Source organism: Triturus cristatus, chromosome 5_1 (genome assembly GCF_964204655.1).
Source record: "Triturus cristatus chromosome 5_1, aTriCri1.1, whole genome shotgun sequence".
Taxonomy (NCBI): domain Eukaryota; kingdom Metazoa; phylum Chordata; class Amphibia; order Caudata; family Salamandridae; genus Triturus; species Triturus cristatus.
Genome location: NC_140587.1, coordinates 21801189 through 21818757, shown reverse-complemented (window position 1 = coordinate 21818757; position 17569 = coordinate 21801189). Strand labels below are relative to the sequence as shown.

The 17569-nt window shown below is 42.2% G+C and overlaps 1 protein-coding gene across 1 annotated transcript in view; it reads left to right on the top strand.

Moving 5' to 3' along the window:
* The window catches only part of LOC146829982 (fish-egg lectin-like), a 127961-nt gene extending 114512 nt beyond the window's left edge, over positions 1-13449 (top strand). Inside the window, exon 4 of the mRNA XM_085603670.1 lies at positions 13305-13449. Coding sequence (XP_085459796.1) covers positions 13305-13449 — 145 coding nt within the window. The remainder of the gene's footprint in view (positions 1-13304) is intronic.
* Positions 13450-17569: the final 4120 nt, after the last annotated feature.

Genomic DNA, 17569 nt, shown 5'->3' with positions numbered 1-17569 from the left:
ATGGGTTCAAATGCCATATGTGAGCATATTGTGATGCAGGACAACAGTGTTGTAATACACATGCAACATACGGCGGACGTGAAAGGCACATTTCTTGAGCAGTCAGCCTGATATATTCTTGGGTTCCCCTCCCTTGGCCCAGCACCGGAACAGTGTGTGGGCCCTGAACAGATGTCACAGCCAACCTTGTAGCAGAAGTCAGTGTGTGTCTTTGATTCTGGGAGGACCTCGTTGTACCTACAATGATAAGTGTGTTTTGCTACTTCACATTCTGGCAGCCACATGTGATGCACTAGATTTCTGGCACAAAGGATGAGCACAAGCAGTTGTGGGCACCAGCGTTGCATTAGTGTGTTATACGTAATATCATGATTGCTCCCACATGACTTCGAATGGGCCCACTACCTGGATGCAACCTATATCACAATGACATGTCTACGGATCCTGATGTGCGGTCCACTATCGTGTTTTGTTGATGGGCAACACAAAAGCCAGACAATGTAAGTGGTACATGACCAGCTGTGTGGACTGGGCATTTGATCTATATTGGAAACATTCAAAGTTGGACAGTGTATGCATTGTCAATACTAATGACCCTGGGATCTCACTTGTTCATCATTGCCATATTTCAGTCAATTACTTTGATTGATTACGTCTACAGACACCATTACAACATAGTGGGGGCGCCCTTTTGAGTAGTTGTGGCACTCGATAACAGGATTGGATTCCCAGGTCTGGGCCTGTTGCTGTAAAACATGTCATGTTCCGCAATTACGAAGGTTTGATGAGCTAAGACATGTAATATATTGTCTTCAGCTGTTCACAATTATAATTATCTAAAGGTGGATGTCCATTGACTACTCCAATAGTAATGCAGCGATTTGTACATCTCTGGTTGACTTTCATATGTGGGCACTACATGTCCCTCGGTCACTCCTGGCAATGTATGCATTTTGACCATCTCCTGGCCACTTTGACTTACCAGTCGGTGAGGGTGTACGGTGGCGATGCCTCCCATTAGATGCAGGGACCTCCGCTACGGCAGTTGTCTGTGCTCTGGCTGAATGTGTCAATGGGTGAGAAGAGAGAAAACTAAACAACTGGAATATGTGCTGGTGGAACATTTCTGTGATTTCCCCATTTCTTCTGCATGCTAACAGTGTTTTGCAGTACTGCTGCTGACTGGGCAGGTAGGAGCAGTGGTGCATTGGGGTCGTAGTGGCGTGGCAGGGTGGGAAATTTACAACAGAATAGGTGTCTGACTTTTGGACCAGATGGTTCTCTCACCTTCTGCTTTGTGCTTTCAGCTTGCACGGGGTGATTTACTTCATAGAGATTTAGTGGCATGTTTCCACGCCCCTTGTAATACATTAACACGGCAGTTGCGTCACTTCTGTGTCACAGCGGTGGGGTAATACAGGTGACACATTTGGACTTATTCCCTTTTTTTTTTTTTTTTTTTTTTTTAAATTTTTATTGAGGATTCCTGTTACACTATAGCAATACAATATGAATACATTTTGACTAAATAAGAAAGCTGAATGAGGTATAAGCAAATTACAAAAATAGCCAAAAAAAAAAAAAAAAAAATATGGATAAAGCAAGAACAAGGCATGTAGAAGTCGGTTGACGAATTACATTTCTAGTGTCTAATTGAGATTGGAGGTTGTAAATCATAGAATGATGTGGCGTCGATGTTGATATTGAAGTTAAGATACATATAGTAAAACAAAGAGCCATCTGCCACAATCAGAGGAAGAAAGAGAGCGAGAAGGAACGTATAGCTAATGAAGATATAAATATTAGAAGACAGACGTAGCTATATTCTGAAAATCAGTAAGATTATGACAATCTACTAGTGCGCAAGGCAGCCACTGGTGCCCAAATCTTCAACCCCAATTCTCTTGATTTTTTCCCCTTAAGTTGATACAGAGCCGCCTCCACATTATGTATATCTAGAAATCTGGATAACCACATTTGAAATGTTGGGGCCTGTGTATCTTTCCAAGCTGCTGAGATTAAGATTCTGAGTACAGCAGTAGAGATGAAAATTAGGGCTTCAGACTTATTCCCAATGTTATGCATCTATGTTGATGCCTCACGGTGTGCGGGCCTGCGCAACATTAAACATGCATCAGCTGTGATTTGGCAGGGTGTGTGTTTATTTGGTTATGCCTCGTACAAGTGATGCATTGTAATTGACGGCATTTCACGTAGTCACTTTTCATAGGGTGTTGCCATGCAAACTTAAACCAGCTTGAGGCACCTGTAATGAGTTGCCCTGAGCGTTAGGTGTAGGCGGTCCATGGACATAGTTGGAGTTGCGTCACACTTGCGACACTACTCCAGCAGAGCATCCCCCTGATGCCATCAGTTGCGAAACCCATCTGTCTATCCCAGCGCCACAGTGCACCGCATTGTCAATGTGACGCATCCGCGGTTGCACAAGAGTTGGATTGGGTGTGGCATTGTTACTGGGGCATCTCTGCTGTAATTTGTCAATTGCTACTTAGCATGCTGGTGTATTAATGCAACTGGACAGTGGCCATGTTTTCAGGAGTGGAGGAGGGATTTGCCATTTCCATCCCTAAGGATTGTGGGACTTGTAGTGCTACATACAGAGGGTGACACAGGAGTCTGTGACTTACGGATTAATTAATACACTTTGGACTACTTGCTTATTCACACTGACAGTGCAACACAGACCTTCTATTCATGCACTTTCACTTTTCATCCCACTTACCTGGTACCACGTAGCGGACGTCACTGACAGGCAGCCCATGGACCAAGTGGGGGTGTATGGTCGTCAGGATGTCCTCCTTCTGTGTGGTGAGGCGGATGCGTGGTCCAGAGTGTGCGGCTGGGAGGATCTGTTGTAATTCCATCCTGGAGTATTTATCCTTTACCCTCAGCCGCTCATCCTGCCATTTCTTTTTGACTTCCTGCACAGTGCGCCTGTCCTCCCCCAATGCTGTGACAGCAGTGGCTAATTGCTGCCACAGGGCTGCCTTCTGGCTCCCACTGGTGCAGTAGGGTGGGAGTCCATAGAGGCGTTTATGGTGCCTCACAATGAACTCCACAAGCATGGTGGTCTCCTCTGCTGTAAAGTTCCTCTTTCTCTTCATGAGCTCCATTTTCTTGGCCGGTCTCTGCTTGGAAATACAAACTGCGTGTGGCCAAACCGGTGCCTTCACTGTGTGCTGCTTTTAAATGTTTTTTGCTGCTGGTCAATCTGTGTTAATTGGCTTCAGCTGGATCATGGTGGGGGATGGTAGGCACTGGCAACATGATGGCTAACTGGAGCTGTTGGCTGGGATTGGCTGGAGTGCGTCAGCTGATGCATGGTGGGGGATGGTAGGGACTTGAACAGGTGTTTCCCCTTGGCTCAAATGATCAATGGCAACAGTAATGATGTTCCGTCCCGAGAGCGGAATTTCCGGCCCAAGAGCGGAGTTTCCGGCCCGAGAGCGGGTATTCCGCCCCCGGAGCGGACTTTCCGGCCCGCATGCGGACTTCCCGCTCCGGGCCCGGAAACTCCGCTCCGGGGGCGGAAAATCCGGCCCGGGTGCGGACGTAAGTTTAGTGGTCGTAAATGGATTCTGTGAATAGCAAAAGTCCTAAGTTCATTTTGTGAATCGCAAAAGTAGTAAGTTCATTCTGTGAATACCAGAAGTACTAGGTGCATTCTGTGAATACCAGATTGGTACTAAGTTTAGGATTTAGTCTTAAGTTAGTTCTGTGAATCGGGCCCTAAATCTCGTCTTATTTGTATGTTCAAAGCTGCAAAGTGCGAGATGAGTGTCCTTAAAGCCAGTTTTTACCAAATTCAATATTCACTCTACTCAGGATGCACGGTTTTTGGTTTTGTCCCCTCTGAATGAAATGGTGTGTTTTAAGATATGTCAATTTTTTTAAACATTTCTGCCTATTTATCAAAAAATGTTCTAAGAGTAGTTTTATTGTTATGACTTAATATTGACTGGTTGGTTATTTTATTGCTTCATGTATTCATAGCACTATTTGCACATCTCATATTAGGTTTGATAAAATAATTTTTTACTGGTTGGTTATTTGATTGTCTTATGTATTTACACATTTTTTTTTTTTTGGCAGAGTTTAATATAGCGCGAACTTGACCCGAATCCAATCAGGTATCAGAGTGCTTTACATAGTACCAGTTACGTTACATGAGCATTATTTGCACATCTTTCAGTATGTTTGATATAATATTTTTATAGCAATGTATAAGGAGGAATTCTGTATTGTATGTAAAGTTTGTCTTTTTAATTTGTTGATGTTTTTTTGTGGACCTCCGTAGGAGTTCCAAAACAAAATAAATAAATGTAATTGAATATCATGAGGAGGTACAGGGGCTTAGGTGGTCCAGCATACAGGCCCCAACCAATAATCCAAAACAAAAGAGTATGCTGCTGCTATGAGGGGATGAAAGGAAAAAGAGTTTGAAATCTAGGCGCTAAATAGTAACCCTGGGCATAGTGGGTGTAGCGGGTCTATTCAGAGGTCCACGGAGTTGCAAACAAACTCTGTGGAACTCCGTGGATCTCTACTACACCACCCACCTCTACCCCCTATTAAGGAGTAAGTTAACAGTAATCAAAAATAAACGTAAAACCACTCACCTCTTTACTGTGGCGTCCCCGGGCTGCCCTCCTCCTCTTCCTCGCCGTACCGGTAATGCTTAAGAAAACTGCGAGTGTGCGCGCTCCCGCGCATGCACATTTCTCCCAAAAAAATGCACATGAGCGCGCATGCACAGTTTTCTCAAACATTACGTGTATATTGTGAGTAGAAGTGGAGTGAAGTGAATGTGATCTAAAAATAGCTTCAAGAGACTCCAAGGGTAATTTTGTTCACTGGGTTCTTGTGCTATATGTTAAAAAATCGACTGTTGAGTCATGGACTGAAGGGGGGAATTATACCCTCTTTGGTCTGGAGAAATGTGTATGGTGTGTGGGTGGTCGACATGTTTCATGCCCTATAGTTTCCTAAATGGATCTCAGCATTTCTTCAGGACCTAAGATACATCTACTACTGTTGGGGATGGCTATTACTAGGTAGTGCGAAAAAGTCACCTCCCATGTATTCTGGATTCCAGAGGTAATCCCAATGTGGAAAAAGTGAGAGAAGTTAAAATTGATCTACCTTCTTGAAGAAAGGCACCTCGAGAAGTAAAATCAAACATTTAGGGCCCGATTCTGATGCGGTTAGGAAATCTTCCTGATCGAATCGAATCGGTTTGAAAATGGTTTCCGACCGACTTGGATTGGGTGAGTCTGACCGACCGAGTATGATGCATCCGGATGCTTCCAGATGCAATTTGGTTGGACTCCCATTGAATTCTATGGGAGCCTATGATCCTAACTAGATTTTAATCTGGCCCTCGGTTGGGAAGACATGTTCCTGATCCGATTTGGAAAGAGAAAATGCCGTTAGGAGGCCTTACCAACCTCATCGTAATTGGGCCCTTGGTGGGAATGCTTTCCTAACCACATCGGAATCAGGCCTTTAATGGTTACGTTGTCATATCTCATAAATCTAATTGAACCATGAGTCCGTGACATGATTGGATGGAAGGGAAAGGAGGGGAGGGGTGGGAAGAACAGCTACAGACAAAGGGATGTTCAATGTTGTAAGCAGTAGACACAGATGAAAACAGCATTGCTAAAATAAATTGATTACCATATGTATAATTTCATCAGCCTATTGTTACTTACATACCTGAACAATGTGTGGTATGCCACGTAACTATACTGTGTAGTTACATGAGCTCGTCATCATACACTAACCAAAACATTGTGTGGCATAACCACGTGATGATGCATGTAATTGTGGTGAATGGTCTTACCGGGGGAAGTGATGTTGTCTAGGGGCAGCCACGACCTCTATATGTTGGGATAGGGCGACTGTCATTGTAATGCGCGTCAGCAATGTCCATCACATTCAATAAATTGTGATTGGACAAATGATCCAGCAATTCTTTCCCTCTTTTACATGTATATACATCTGAAGCAGGAACAGTAACGAGCTCATTTGCCCTAAACATCCTGGCGTTAAAATCACCACCCAGGCAAATTCCAGCTAAATTATGAAGCGCCATTTGATTTTGTAAAACACAGAAAAAATTAAACAAATTAATAAAATTCATATTTGGTGCAGTCAGAAAATCGTTATTGTAAAAATTAATAAAGAGAATTGAGGCCCCTCTTGTATAAATCACGGCTTGATAGTTGTCATTGTTTGTGACAAGGGTTTTGACACTACCCCCTGAAGAAATATTCACCCAAATAGAGAGTCCGCCAGATGGGCGACCTTGTTTGGGGGTGGGTACAATAATGTTAAAACATGGAAACCCTTCTAGGTGAAAATCCCTAGTTGCCCAAGTTTCTTGAAACATGAGGATATCATATTTCTTGACTATGTTCATGCACTCTTCAGAACTTATTTTCGAAGCTAAACCGGCAATATTATAGCCTTATAGCCCGCCGTAGCGGGCTATACCGGCTGTTAAAGGCCCGCTGCAGCGTTAAAGGCCCGAGCCGAAGGCGAGGGACTTTAACAACAGCAGCGGGACTTTAAAAGCCGGTATAGCCCTGCTACGAAGGGCTATAAGGCTATTAGAACATTCTGCCACTAGAGGGCAGAATGTTCTAACAAAACGAAGCCTTCAGGGAACGCGAGGGGATTCAAATCCCCTCCGGCTCCCTGAAGTCTTTGTTCACAGCCAGAGCTGTGAACAAAGACACATTGGAATGTTGGCGCTCCGGGCTTATACCAGCCATTATAAGCCCGGAGCACTCCATTGTTTTCAAAGGAGCTCCCAACATTTCAATGTTCTAATACAGCTTAGCACATGCAAGTGGTTCTGGGATATCATGTTCTATAGAATTGGGCATGGGTCTTGAGGGGATAGGCTCAGATGGTGTTCGAGTAAGCGCTAGTCAATCTAATCTGTCTAAGGTGGACAAAACAGAAAATCTGTAATGCGCCATAGGCGGGGAAGTGACAAGTGTGTTTAGCCCTGAGGTCGGTTTATAAAGGAAGCCCAGTGGTAAAGACCAGATAAGAGTGGGATGGTGCTAATAAGTTCCTGTGTCATTAATACTGATGTCACCAGAGATGGCCGGTGAAAATTAATGACAACGCAATCTCCCTCAATATTCTTAGGTGAGGATCCAACCCACCCTAGGCACCATTTGATGTCGCCGATATTTGCCACCCTAAGCCCTTTGTGTTTATTTAGCCAATCAGCACATTTATTTCGCAATTGGTCCCAGGACTCAGTCTAATTTTTTCTTAAGGGGGGAACTCCAGCTAGGACTAAGACATAGGGACAACCTACCGGAGGTAGGCTAAGAACTTCTTTACTGGCCTCAGCAGACTCAGTGGCATGGTTCTCAATAGGGGGATTGTTACAGACTAGAGTGGCGTTATTTGCAAGATTTGAGGTGGCAACATGGGTGGCTGGGTGAACTGATGGGTGAGGGCTGTTAGTGACACCTGTCGTCTGTAATTTATTCTATGCGGGGATGGATTTAAATGTAAAACATTCCTTAATTTTAGAACAAGTATCACAAACACTGGTAATACTAGTAGAGGAGGGGTGTGTAGAAGTCGGGTTTTTCTGTTGGTTGTTGGAGCTCGATGCACTGGGGGGCTGTGATTTGGGGATCTCCCCTTGTTGTGGGGTCAGCTTAGGGGCGTTAGTATGTGAGCTTGGTTTATTTGTTAGCGACTCCAAACTATATAAGCGATTCCAAAGAGCAGTAAAATTCTTATCAACAAGGGCTCTAATGCGCTCATATACAGTGTCCACAAAAATGTCAATTGAGGTATGGACAAGGCTAAAACGAGTTGAAGGACCTGTCATAGGCTCAGTCTGAGTATGTGTAGTATGATTTAATATTTCAACTGATGTTAAATCGACTGTGACGTTGGCGTTACTAATTATTGTATCCGCTGGATTCACTGAGCCTTGAATCCAAGAGCTCAGTGCAGTACGTTGCTGTTTTAAACGTGGTGGTTGTTTCCTCTTGGAGCTCGTGGGTTTGGTCAATTCTCTTTTCCTTTTTGCTCCGGTAATTACAGGATTTGGGGAGACATTCATGTTTGGTACAATATCTTTATTACAGATCACTCCTGGGAGATCCTCAACAGCCCCGATACCCTCGCTGTCCTGATTGCTTTCCTTACTGCAGCCAGTTTCCGTAACTTGAGGGTCCCTGATGGTGGTAGATGATAAGTTCGGTGTCAGGGGGGGACTAATGTAATCACCTTCCATAGCAAAAGGAGCAGTCTGAGGGGTTGTCAGTCCCAGGGAAAGGCGCCTCTCGGTTAGCTCAATCTCAATGGCAACAATATTGACTGCTCTTTCCAGCATACTGTCTATGGAGGTAGAGGTGTGGAAACTAGGTATGGTGGTACGTTTCCCCATAGTGCAATGTTTCTGCACTCGTAGTAACAGAATATATGACTCACCACAGTGGAGCTTGAAAGATGATGCCTGTCGGAGGGGTGGCCCAGCCCAGCCTCCTTCGGTCTCTGACAGGCATGGATGGGCCAGCCCTTGGCCCAGGCTTTGTCCGGGCACGGCCCAGGCACGCCCACACACATCCCGCACTGCGGTGTTCCCGGAGCCCCTTTAAGCGCCTCCTGATGCTTCCTCGCATGTTTGGCAGCATGCACACTGCAGGGGCTGCTGGAGATGGTAGTTCCTGGTCTCCTCTCACAGGACCAGGTAGACCAGCAGAGCACCCCAGATGACTCCAATGTCGGTGGCGGCAAGACAGCAAGTGCAGGCAAGGTAGTTTGGGAAAATATTGTGGATGTGCAAACAATAAAACAATGTTCAAGTAAAAAAATATATGATACAAAAATATATTCTTTAAAAAATGTGCAAATTATTGAATATATTAAATATGTATCTTTTAAATAATAATATTTAATGTACTAAACAATAAAAACGAAATGTACGAAATATAACAGTGTAAAATATATATTATATCATTTGATTACAAAAATAAAATCCAACATGTATTAAAAAAATTCAAAAACAACTGTACTAGAATGTTTACTTTTCTTTAAAATAAATGATAAATAACAAAAATCAAAAAGTCTATAATGAAAGTACTGAAAATATACTTTTTTTACTACTACATAACTATGCTTGCATAAAAATGTACCAATTTTCAAAACTTTAAAAAAATATATGTATTTAAAAATGTTTTTGTAATGTAAAAGTACATTTTGTTTAATAATAATGTTTTTATTTTTCATTTACATATAAATTCTCAAAAAAATGCTATATAATAAACCATAAAAAATTACTATTCTAACACCAAACCATCTAAACTGTGGGAAAGTACTGGATAACAAACCATAAAAGATTACAATTCCAACTCCAAAACCAACTAATCTCAGGGGAAGTGCTGGATAATAAAACCTAAAAAATTACTATTCCAAATGCAAACCAACTAAACTCAGGGAAACTGCTCGATAATAAACTAAGAAAAAACTACTATTCCAAATCCAAACCAACTAAACTCAGGGAAACTGCTGGATAATAAACTAAAAGAAATTAATATGCAAACTCCAAAACAAATATTAATGGAAAGTGCTAGTGCTAAATAATGTAAACATTTTAAACATTTAAAAATTTGAAAATTCCAAAACTATGAAAAAACATACATTTATAAAAATAAACAAATTATTTTTAAATTCAAAAATGTAACACAAACATTTCCCAAAAATTGTTACAAATATTTTTCAAACATTTTTTTAAAAAAATAACAGATTATAAATTACAATATTTCAAACATTTTAAAAATTGAAAATAAAATTTGGGTTTTTCTCTTCTTAAAAAAAAACCATACATTTACATTTTTAATTGAGAATGTCCCTTAATTTTTTATAAAAATGTCATTTGCCAATTGATTCCAAATTTTAAACAAAAATTATTAAATTCATTAATATTTTAAACGTATGAAAACAAATACAGTAAGAAATAATATATACATAAAAATAATTATACAATTTTACTGACATATTTTTCTATAAATGCGTTTTTAGAATATTTGTAATAAATTGTATATTATCTACATGAAAATATTTTCACCTAAAAAAATTACCGTCCATATCTTTTTCAAATTACTAATTTTAATTAAAACATTTTTATTAATTTTTCCCACAAAAAATAATTTAAACAAACATTTTTAACTTTCTTCCTCACCCTTAGCCCCTATAAACTCAACATCCTGCTACTAAATATGGACATATAATTAAAAAATGATTAATACTTTAAACAAATATTTTTAAATTACTCCCCACCCTTCTCCTCTATAAACCCAACATCTGCTCCTAAAAATAAGTGAAAATACAATAAAAACATACATTTTATACATATAACATGAGCACTATTAAAATATTAATGCACCGACACACACCGACCACGCACGCAACCTGGGGTTCATCCTAGACTCATCGCTATCAATGACCCAGCAAGTCAACGCCGTCTCCTCCTCCTGCTTCAACACCCTCCGCATGCTCCGCAAGATCTACAGATGGATCCCCACCGGAACCAGAAGAACGGTCACCCAGGACCTCATCAGCAGCAGACTGGACTACAGCAACGCCCTCTACGTGGAAACCACGGCCAAATTCCAGAAATGACAACGCATACAGAACGCCTCTTCACGCTTCATCCTCGACATTCCCCGCCACAGCCACATCACAGCCCACCTGAGAGACCTGCACTGGCTCCCCGGCAATAAGAGGATCACCTTCAAGCTCCTCACCCACGCTCACAAGGCAGTCCACCACACCGGACCAGCATACCTCAACGAACGACTCACCTTCTACACCACAAACCACCAGCTTTGCTCCACTGTCCTCGCCCTCACCACCGACCCACGCATATGCAGAATGAAAGCGGGCGGCAGATCAGTCTCCCACCTCGCCGCCAAGACATGGAACACCCTCCCCATCCACCTGCGGCAGACCCAGGACCTGCTGACCACCAGTAGACTTCTCAAGACCTGGCTGTTCGAGCAGTGGCAGCACCCCCCCAGCGCCTTCAGACCCTCACAGATGAGTAGTGCGCTGTACAAATGTTTGATTGATTGATTGAAACATTAAACAAAAACAAAATAATACAAATTGTTGGTATTATTTACAACAATATTTTTTACATCGAGATTATCCAAATCGACATTCAAAAAATACACAAAAATTGAGATTTTTAACAACAAAAAAAACTAATGTTGATATTTTACACCATCGATATTCTTGACTCGATATTCAAGCAACTCAATATTACTCCATTGATATTGTGTCTCTTCACCCTATTGTGCCATCTCCTCTTATAGATGTTCTAATACTATCGATCATATAATGTCCCTCAGGAATAGCTACTAGAATGTCCTGCAACACCACCTCCTTTGATAGATGTTCTACTACTATCGATCATATAATGTACCTCAGGAATAGCCGCTAGCATATCCTGCAACACCACCTCCTTTTATAGATATTATTTTACCATCAATCAAATATTATCCCTCAGGAATAGCCATTAGCATATCCTGTGATAACACATCCTTTCATAAATATTCTAATAGTATTGGTCATATAACATCCCTCAGCAAAAGCCGCTAGCCCTGCCTGAAACACTACCTCCTTTTATAGATGTCCCATTACTATTGATCATATATTATCCCTCAGGATAAGCTGCTAGCACATCCTGCGATACCACCTCCTATTATAGATGTTCTAATTCTATCATTCATATTTTATCCCTCAGGAATAGCTGCTAGCACATCCTGCAACCAGACCATCTATCAGGAAAAGTCACCTCCTTTTATAAATGTTCTATTAGTATAAATCATATCACATCCCTTAGCGATAGCAGCTAGCCCATCCTGCAACATCACCTCCTTTTATAGATGTTCAATATTATTGATCATATAATATCCCTCAGAAATAGCGGCTAGAACATCCTGCAACATCATCTTCTGTTATTGATGTCCTTTTACTATCGGTCGTATAATATCCCTCAGTAGTACCCGCTAGCACATCCCGGGACACAGGGTCTGTGAGCGAAGCTTCAGCAAGAAAGAAGACGTCTATCTGCTCTAATTTAAAAACCCTTTTCAATTTCATCACCCAGTCAAACAGCTGGATAAAAAGCTTTAAAGGCTGTAACTTGCTCACAAGAGATGACAAGATATACTGCCTGGATGCGCAAGTCGCCTGTGTATGTACCCCCTCTGCACCCTGACACATCTGAGAGACAAGACTGCTAACGTCTCAATGAGTGCCTACAGAGTGGTGTGGTGGAGAGCAATATCATTAGTTATCGCACCCACCATGAATGTCGGAGCCCCTGAGAGTGAACGTTAGCATGAAACCATTTTCAGTGGTTAGACATGGAACTCGTGATAACAGAGGTGGAGTCTTTTCCAAAGTCTCCTACTGTTCCCCATGTGATGTCATCAGTGATGCAGCAGATGATCTCATCAGTAGTGTTCTGGTCAGTGTCTTCTTTTAGATCACACAAGGTTCTGTGTTATGCTGTTAGACATAACATTGTGCCGCTCATTGACTGTGCATTGACCAGGGCTATTCTGCTATTACACAATTGTGTTCCATCATTTCACCAGGAGTTACACTAATAAGTTCACAAGTGTTTTTAAGTGTTATAGAGTAAGATCTTACCTTTTACCCTAAAAAAGAATGTAGTGGACATTGGGTGTGTCCGTCTTTCCTTGTACCTGCCATGTTTCCGTGTGTACCGGCTCTGTCACTCAGATGTTTAGCTGATAAAGTGAACTCATTGGTGTCTATGCAATGATGACCATATTGAAAGGATACACATTGTAGTAATGTCTGAACCCACAAATCTCTGAAACTTTTCCACCATGATCACAGATAGCAGAGTATGCCACATCCAGATGGAATGCAGCAATTGATTACACAGCCACGTGGGCATCAGGAATCCCACCCAGCATCACTTTCATTTTCAGAAAAGTGTTAATTTGATGGGTATTAATGTTTCAAACTCTTCCCACAGATCATTTGGGTTCAATGTGTGTTTATTACCCTTTGCTGATTCTGGGGCGTTATTGCACAGGAGCCTCCTGCCGGTATGTGGCATGCCAAATGTCTGTAGCCAGACTGGAGAATCCTCTTGTAGGGTGGATGAGGGCTTGAGGTGTCCTAATGGTGCATGTACTGTAAATGTTGACTAAGTTCCAGCAGATCTCTACAATAAGCATCTTCTGACCTGTTCTTAGGGCTGGAATAAGCGATGAAAAACCTGTTGGAATAGGCTGGGATCAGCTGGACTACAAATCACTCAAGTTCCTTCACGTGACAGAAGACTGGGGCCGACTCTGGCTGGTCACCAATGATCAGAGGGTCTTCACATGCGCTCTCTAAATCCAAAGAGAGTGAAGAGGCGTCTCCAACCACCATCAACAAGATTCACACTGCCCTTGACATGTCCTCCTCTGTCTTGCTCCAGGTAATGTGTCTCTCTCAAGGATCCTCTGTCCCTGATGCCTCTCTCTCTCTCCTCCATCCTCCAATGCCTCCCTCTTTTGTCACATCCTTACACCCTCTCTTGTCCCACCTGCATGTTCTTGACCCAATCAATTGCCGTCGCACAATCTCACTTACACCCCCTGATGTTGTATTCATGAATTCTGAAATGGAAAATCTCAAATATTTGAAAAATAAAAGTCAGCATTGTAGTGTCTTTCAGAAGGACGACTTCGTACCAATGTACCCGTGCGTCACAAATCTTGCACTTCTATTGGTCCCTTTTGATCTGAACCCGTGCTTCACAAATCTTGCACTTCTATTGGTCCCTTTTGATCTGAACCCATGCGTCACAAATCTTGCACTTCTATTGGTCCCTTTTGATCTGAACCCGTGCGTCACAAATCTTGCACTTCTATTGGTCCCTTTTGATCTGAACCCGTGCGTCACAAATCTTGCACTTCTATTGGTCCCTTTTGATCTGACTTCCACTGTGCGCATGTGTGCAAGCAGTTTATAAGAGCTCACTGATCTTCAGATGACCATCTTCCGAGAGTCCATTGGCGGTGGGTGGAGTGTTGTGAGTCCTCTATACAGAACTACATGAGGAGATTGTGACACCTCAAACCTTCATCCAGAAGTGTACAAGCCAATCCTGGTGACCTATGATAAGAGCAGTAAAGTTTCTTAATATCCTTTCAGTGCAATCCTTGCTGGCAAAAACATGGCCGACAACCACGAAGCACACTTGATAGCTTTAGTGACGTAGGAAGCAGGCTACTGCTTTTTTTGCAACCAAAACATTAGTCAGAGCCATTTTACTACTTTTGGGGAATGCGAGGATTGATCATATTAAAAAATAAAATCATAGGACATGCATCCACGGGCACAAAGAAGCACCAACCAAAAAGGCCACTAGAATTGTAGGCATGGTGAGGGCTGGACTGGCCATGTTCCATGCCCAGGGCTGCTATTAGATCAGGATGTGCTGCTATGACCTACCATGTCCCTGGGGCCCATTATAGTCACTGCCCCCCATAGGGCCAATCTGGTTTGACCATTTTTGCCAGGATTGATTTTTGGTTTCATTCAGGCCCTGAGCAGCGTCACCTAAACTGTATTTCAGGATAGTTCCAATGTTGTAGAAATGTCCCTTTTAACTCCCAGGATGAAATGTTTTGTGCAAAACACACAAGGGTTCACTCAGCAGAATCCTAACTGTCATGTAAACACCCCATGTAACAAGATACGTCCCTCTTTTATTCTTTCTAACATAGGTTATGTGTCAGAATTGATAGCAAGTTGTGTTGTCAGACTACACTATGGCCTCCGAGCAGTATATCCTTTTTATTTAAAAGCAGCCTTGCTGGTCATAAGGTGACCATTCATGTGTTTCATGTATGTGTCACACTGGCAGGCTTTCCGGCATCCTACCATAAAATCCATCAAATGTTTCTGTGATTCCAGGTTTCTTTTTGAAATAACTGCTGATTTCGCAGCAATATCCTTCTTGTAACCTGTAGTTGCATGAATAATGTAGGATTTGCTTTCATCCTGTAGATGGGGATCTTCATACTCTCTAGGCAAATATTTCACCTCATTCAGCATCCAGATAGCTGCCCGGTTAATCATGTGTCACATTTATATAGGCCTTTTAATTGGCTTTTCATATGTTTGAGGTAGTTGAATTTTTTGTTGCAGTGGGATGAATATGTGACAAGTGTAATAGGTCAATAATTAGGCAGAAAATGCAAAGCCACACACTCCGGCAGTAGTGTTAGCATAGAGGACAGAAAAAGAGAGGCAGTGGGATTGGTGGAAGAGGGTACGGAGGCGCGAGGATATAAGTAACCACTGCCTTGAAGTCCAACTTTAGGAACTGGAAGTGAACTCTGAGGTTGGTGGGTCGCCACGCCTTCTGTTTCTGGAAACAGACGGTGGAATATAGTCATGCTGCAATGTTGACTATTTGCAAGAGACCTCCTTGTAAGGTGCTCAAAACTACAAATGATGAATATATTAATCAGTAAGTTGGAGGTGTAGAAAGGAAAATGATGGCAGAATAATTTGTATGTCTGGTGTATGAACCATATTTGAGCTTCAAATGCCCTTGGGGTAAATTTAACAATATATGTTATGACATGAACAGTAAACACAGAGGGGCTTAGGATCTGCCCTCTTCAGCCATTGATTGCATTGGTTAAGCCCCAGCAGCCATTGGTTGCTTTGGTTAAGCCACGTTCATCCATTGGTTGCTTTGGTTCACTATCATCAGGCATGGGTTGCTGTGGTTCAGCCTCAACATCTAGTGGTTTCTTTGGTTCAGCCTTGTCAGCCAGTGGTTGCTAATGCATTACAAAGCATTCAGAGGTGACTGCATGTGTGACGCAATGCACATGCACATATAGGCAGCCATCTTGGAATGGTTATTGTTTATAAGACAAAACATTGCTTGATAGACTCTGATGCTTCTCAATGCTTGTGCATACACGGGTCACCTTTTTGGAATGTTTTATAAAAGCTTGTGCACACGAGGGGAGCATTCCTGAAATGTTTTATAAATGCATAATTATCGCCGGTTGTTGCTGATTGCCCCTAAGCACCCAAACAAGAATGGAAGAGAACACACAGAGGCCGGAGGCACACTGCTGGACAAATTTTAACGTCCCACCATGGGCATCACGCAGAGTTAATGCATGTTTAAAGGCTGTCATCCACTCGGTGATTGGGACGCAAGCGCCTGAAACCCTGCCACCTAACTGTGCACCTCCCTTCCAAAGCTATGGGTTTCTCAGGATGTCTGAAGAAAAACCTACAAATCAAAATAGGAACATGAGCAGCAGTACCTGCTTTTCAAGTTTGTTTGAAAATAGATACCCTCTCCCCCTGGCCAGAAATTAGAGCTTGCTGCTGAAGAGACGAGAATCAAGTATTCCTGAACCTTCATTCTCTGGCGTCCATCAATCATCAGCGGAGGTGGTGAGGAGAAGCTCGAGAGCAGCCCTCCTTGACATAAGGTTTGATCTGAGATTCATGAAAAGTAGGATGTACCCTGCAGGCAGGCGATAATCCTAATGTGACAGCTTCTGGAATTATCCTAAAGAGCACAGAAAAGAGACTCAGAAACAAGATCTAAACTTGGACAACCCTGCTTTGAAAGGATGAAAACAAGAAGACAACGAGATCTTATTCTCAATCATGTTGCCTCTTTCTATGTTTATCTGCTTGCAACCTCATCTGTGTAATACTGTTCTTTACATTCTTCTGAAGCATAAGTAGGGTACACCAATGTATCAGAAAATATCAAAGAATGAAAACCCTGCATGAAAAAAAGGAGTTCAGTTAATTGCACTATGTACGCTGGTATTTCTGCATATGGCAACAATGAAAAACAATTATCACTATTAGCATTACAAAAACATCCTAACCATTTCTCCAGTGTTTGCTTAGGTCTCCCAGTAATTCCATTGATCTGGGAATGGAATCCAGAGGACACAGCTTGTGAAATTCCTAACGAACAACAGAAGGTCTTCCAAAATTGAGAAATAATGCGTGGGCCCCTCAAAATTGTAGTTTTTTGTGCTCTTTGGAGTTCAAAAATGTCTTGAACAAAACTCTGAGACATTTCCTTTGCTCTGGATAGTTTAGCAAATGTTGAAAATTGTGCCATCTTAGAAAAAGAAAAAGATAGTGGTCTTTCCTTTAGAAGAAGCATATCAGAAATGAAGTTTGTGGCTAATGGACTGAGGCTGGTGGAATGGTTGTAGCAATCCAACAGGTCTTTGAGGTTGAGTTTTCATTTGAGCACACACAGGGCAAGCTTTGACATAACTTTCAACATCGAGCTTGTTACATCAAAATGGTCGCACACTGCTGACCTACCTGCGTGTTACCCCAAAGAACTGTGGTCCCTGTAGTCAGCGTCGGCGGATACACCTATGCTCGTGTCGTGAGTGCAAGTGTGAATAGCGTTAGCCATCCCTGGACACGTGTTTCGAGGTAGTTGCCTCTCGTCAGC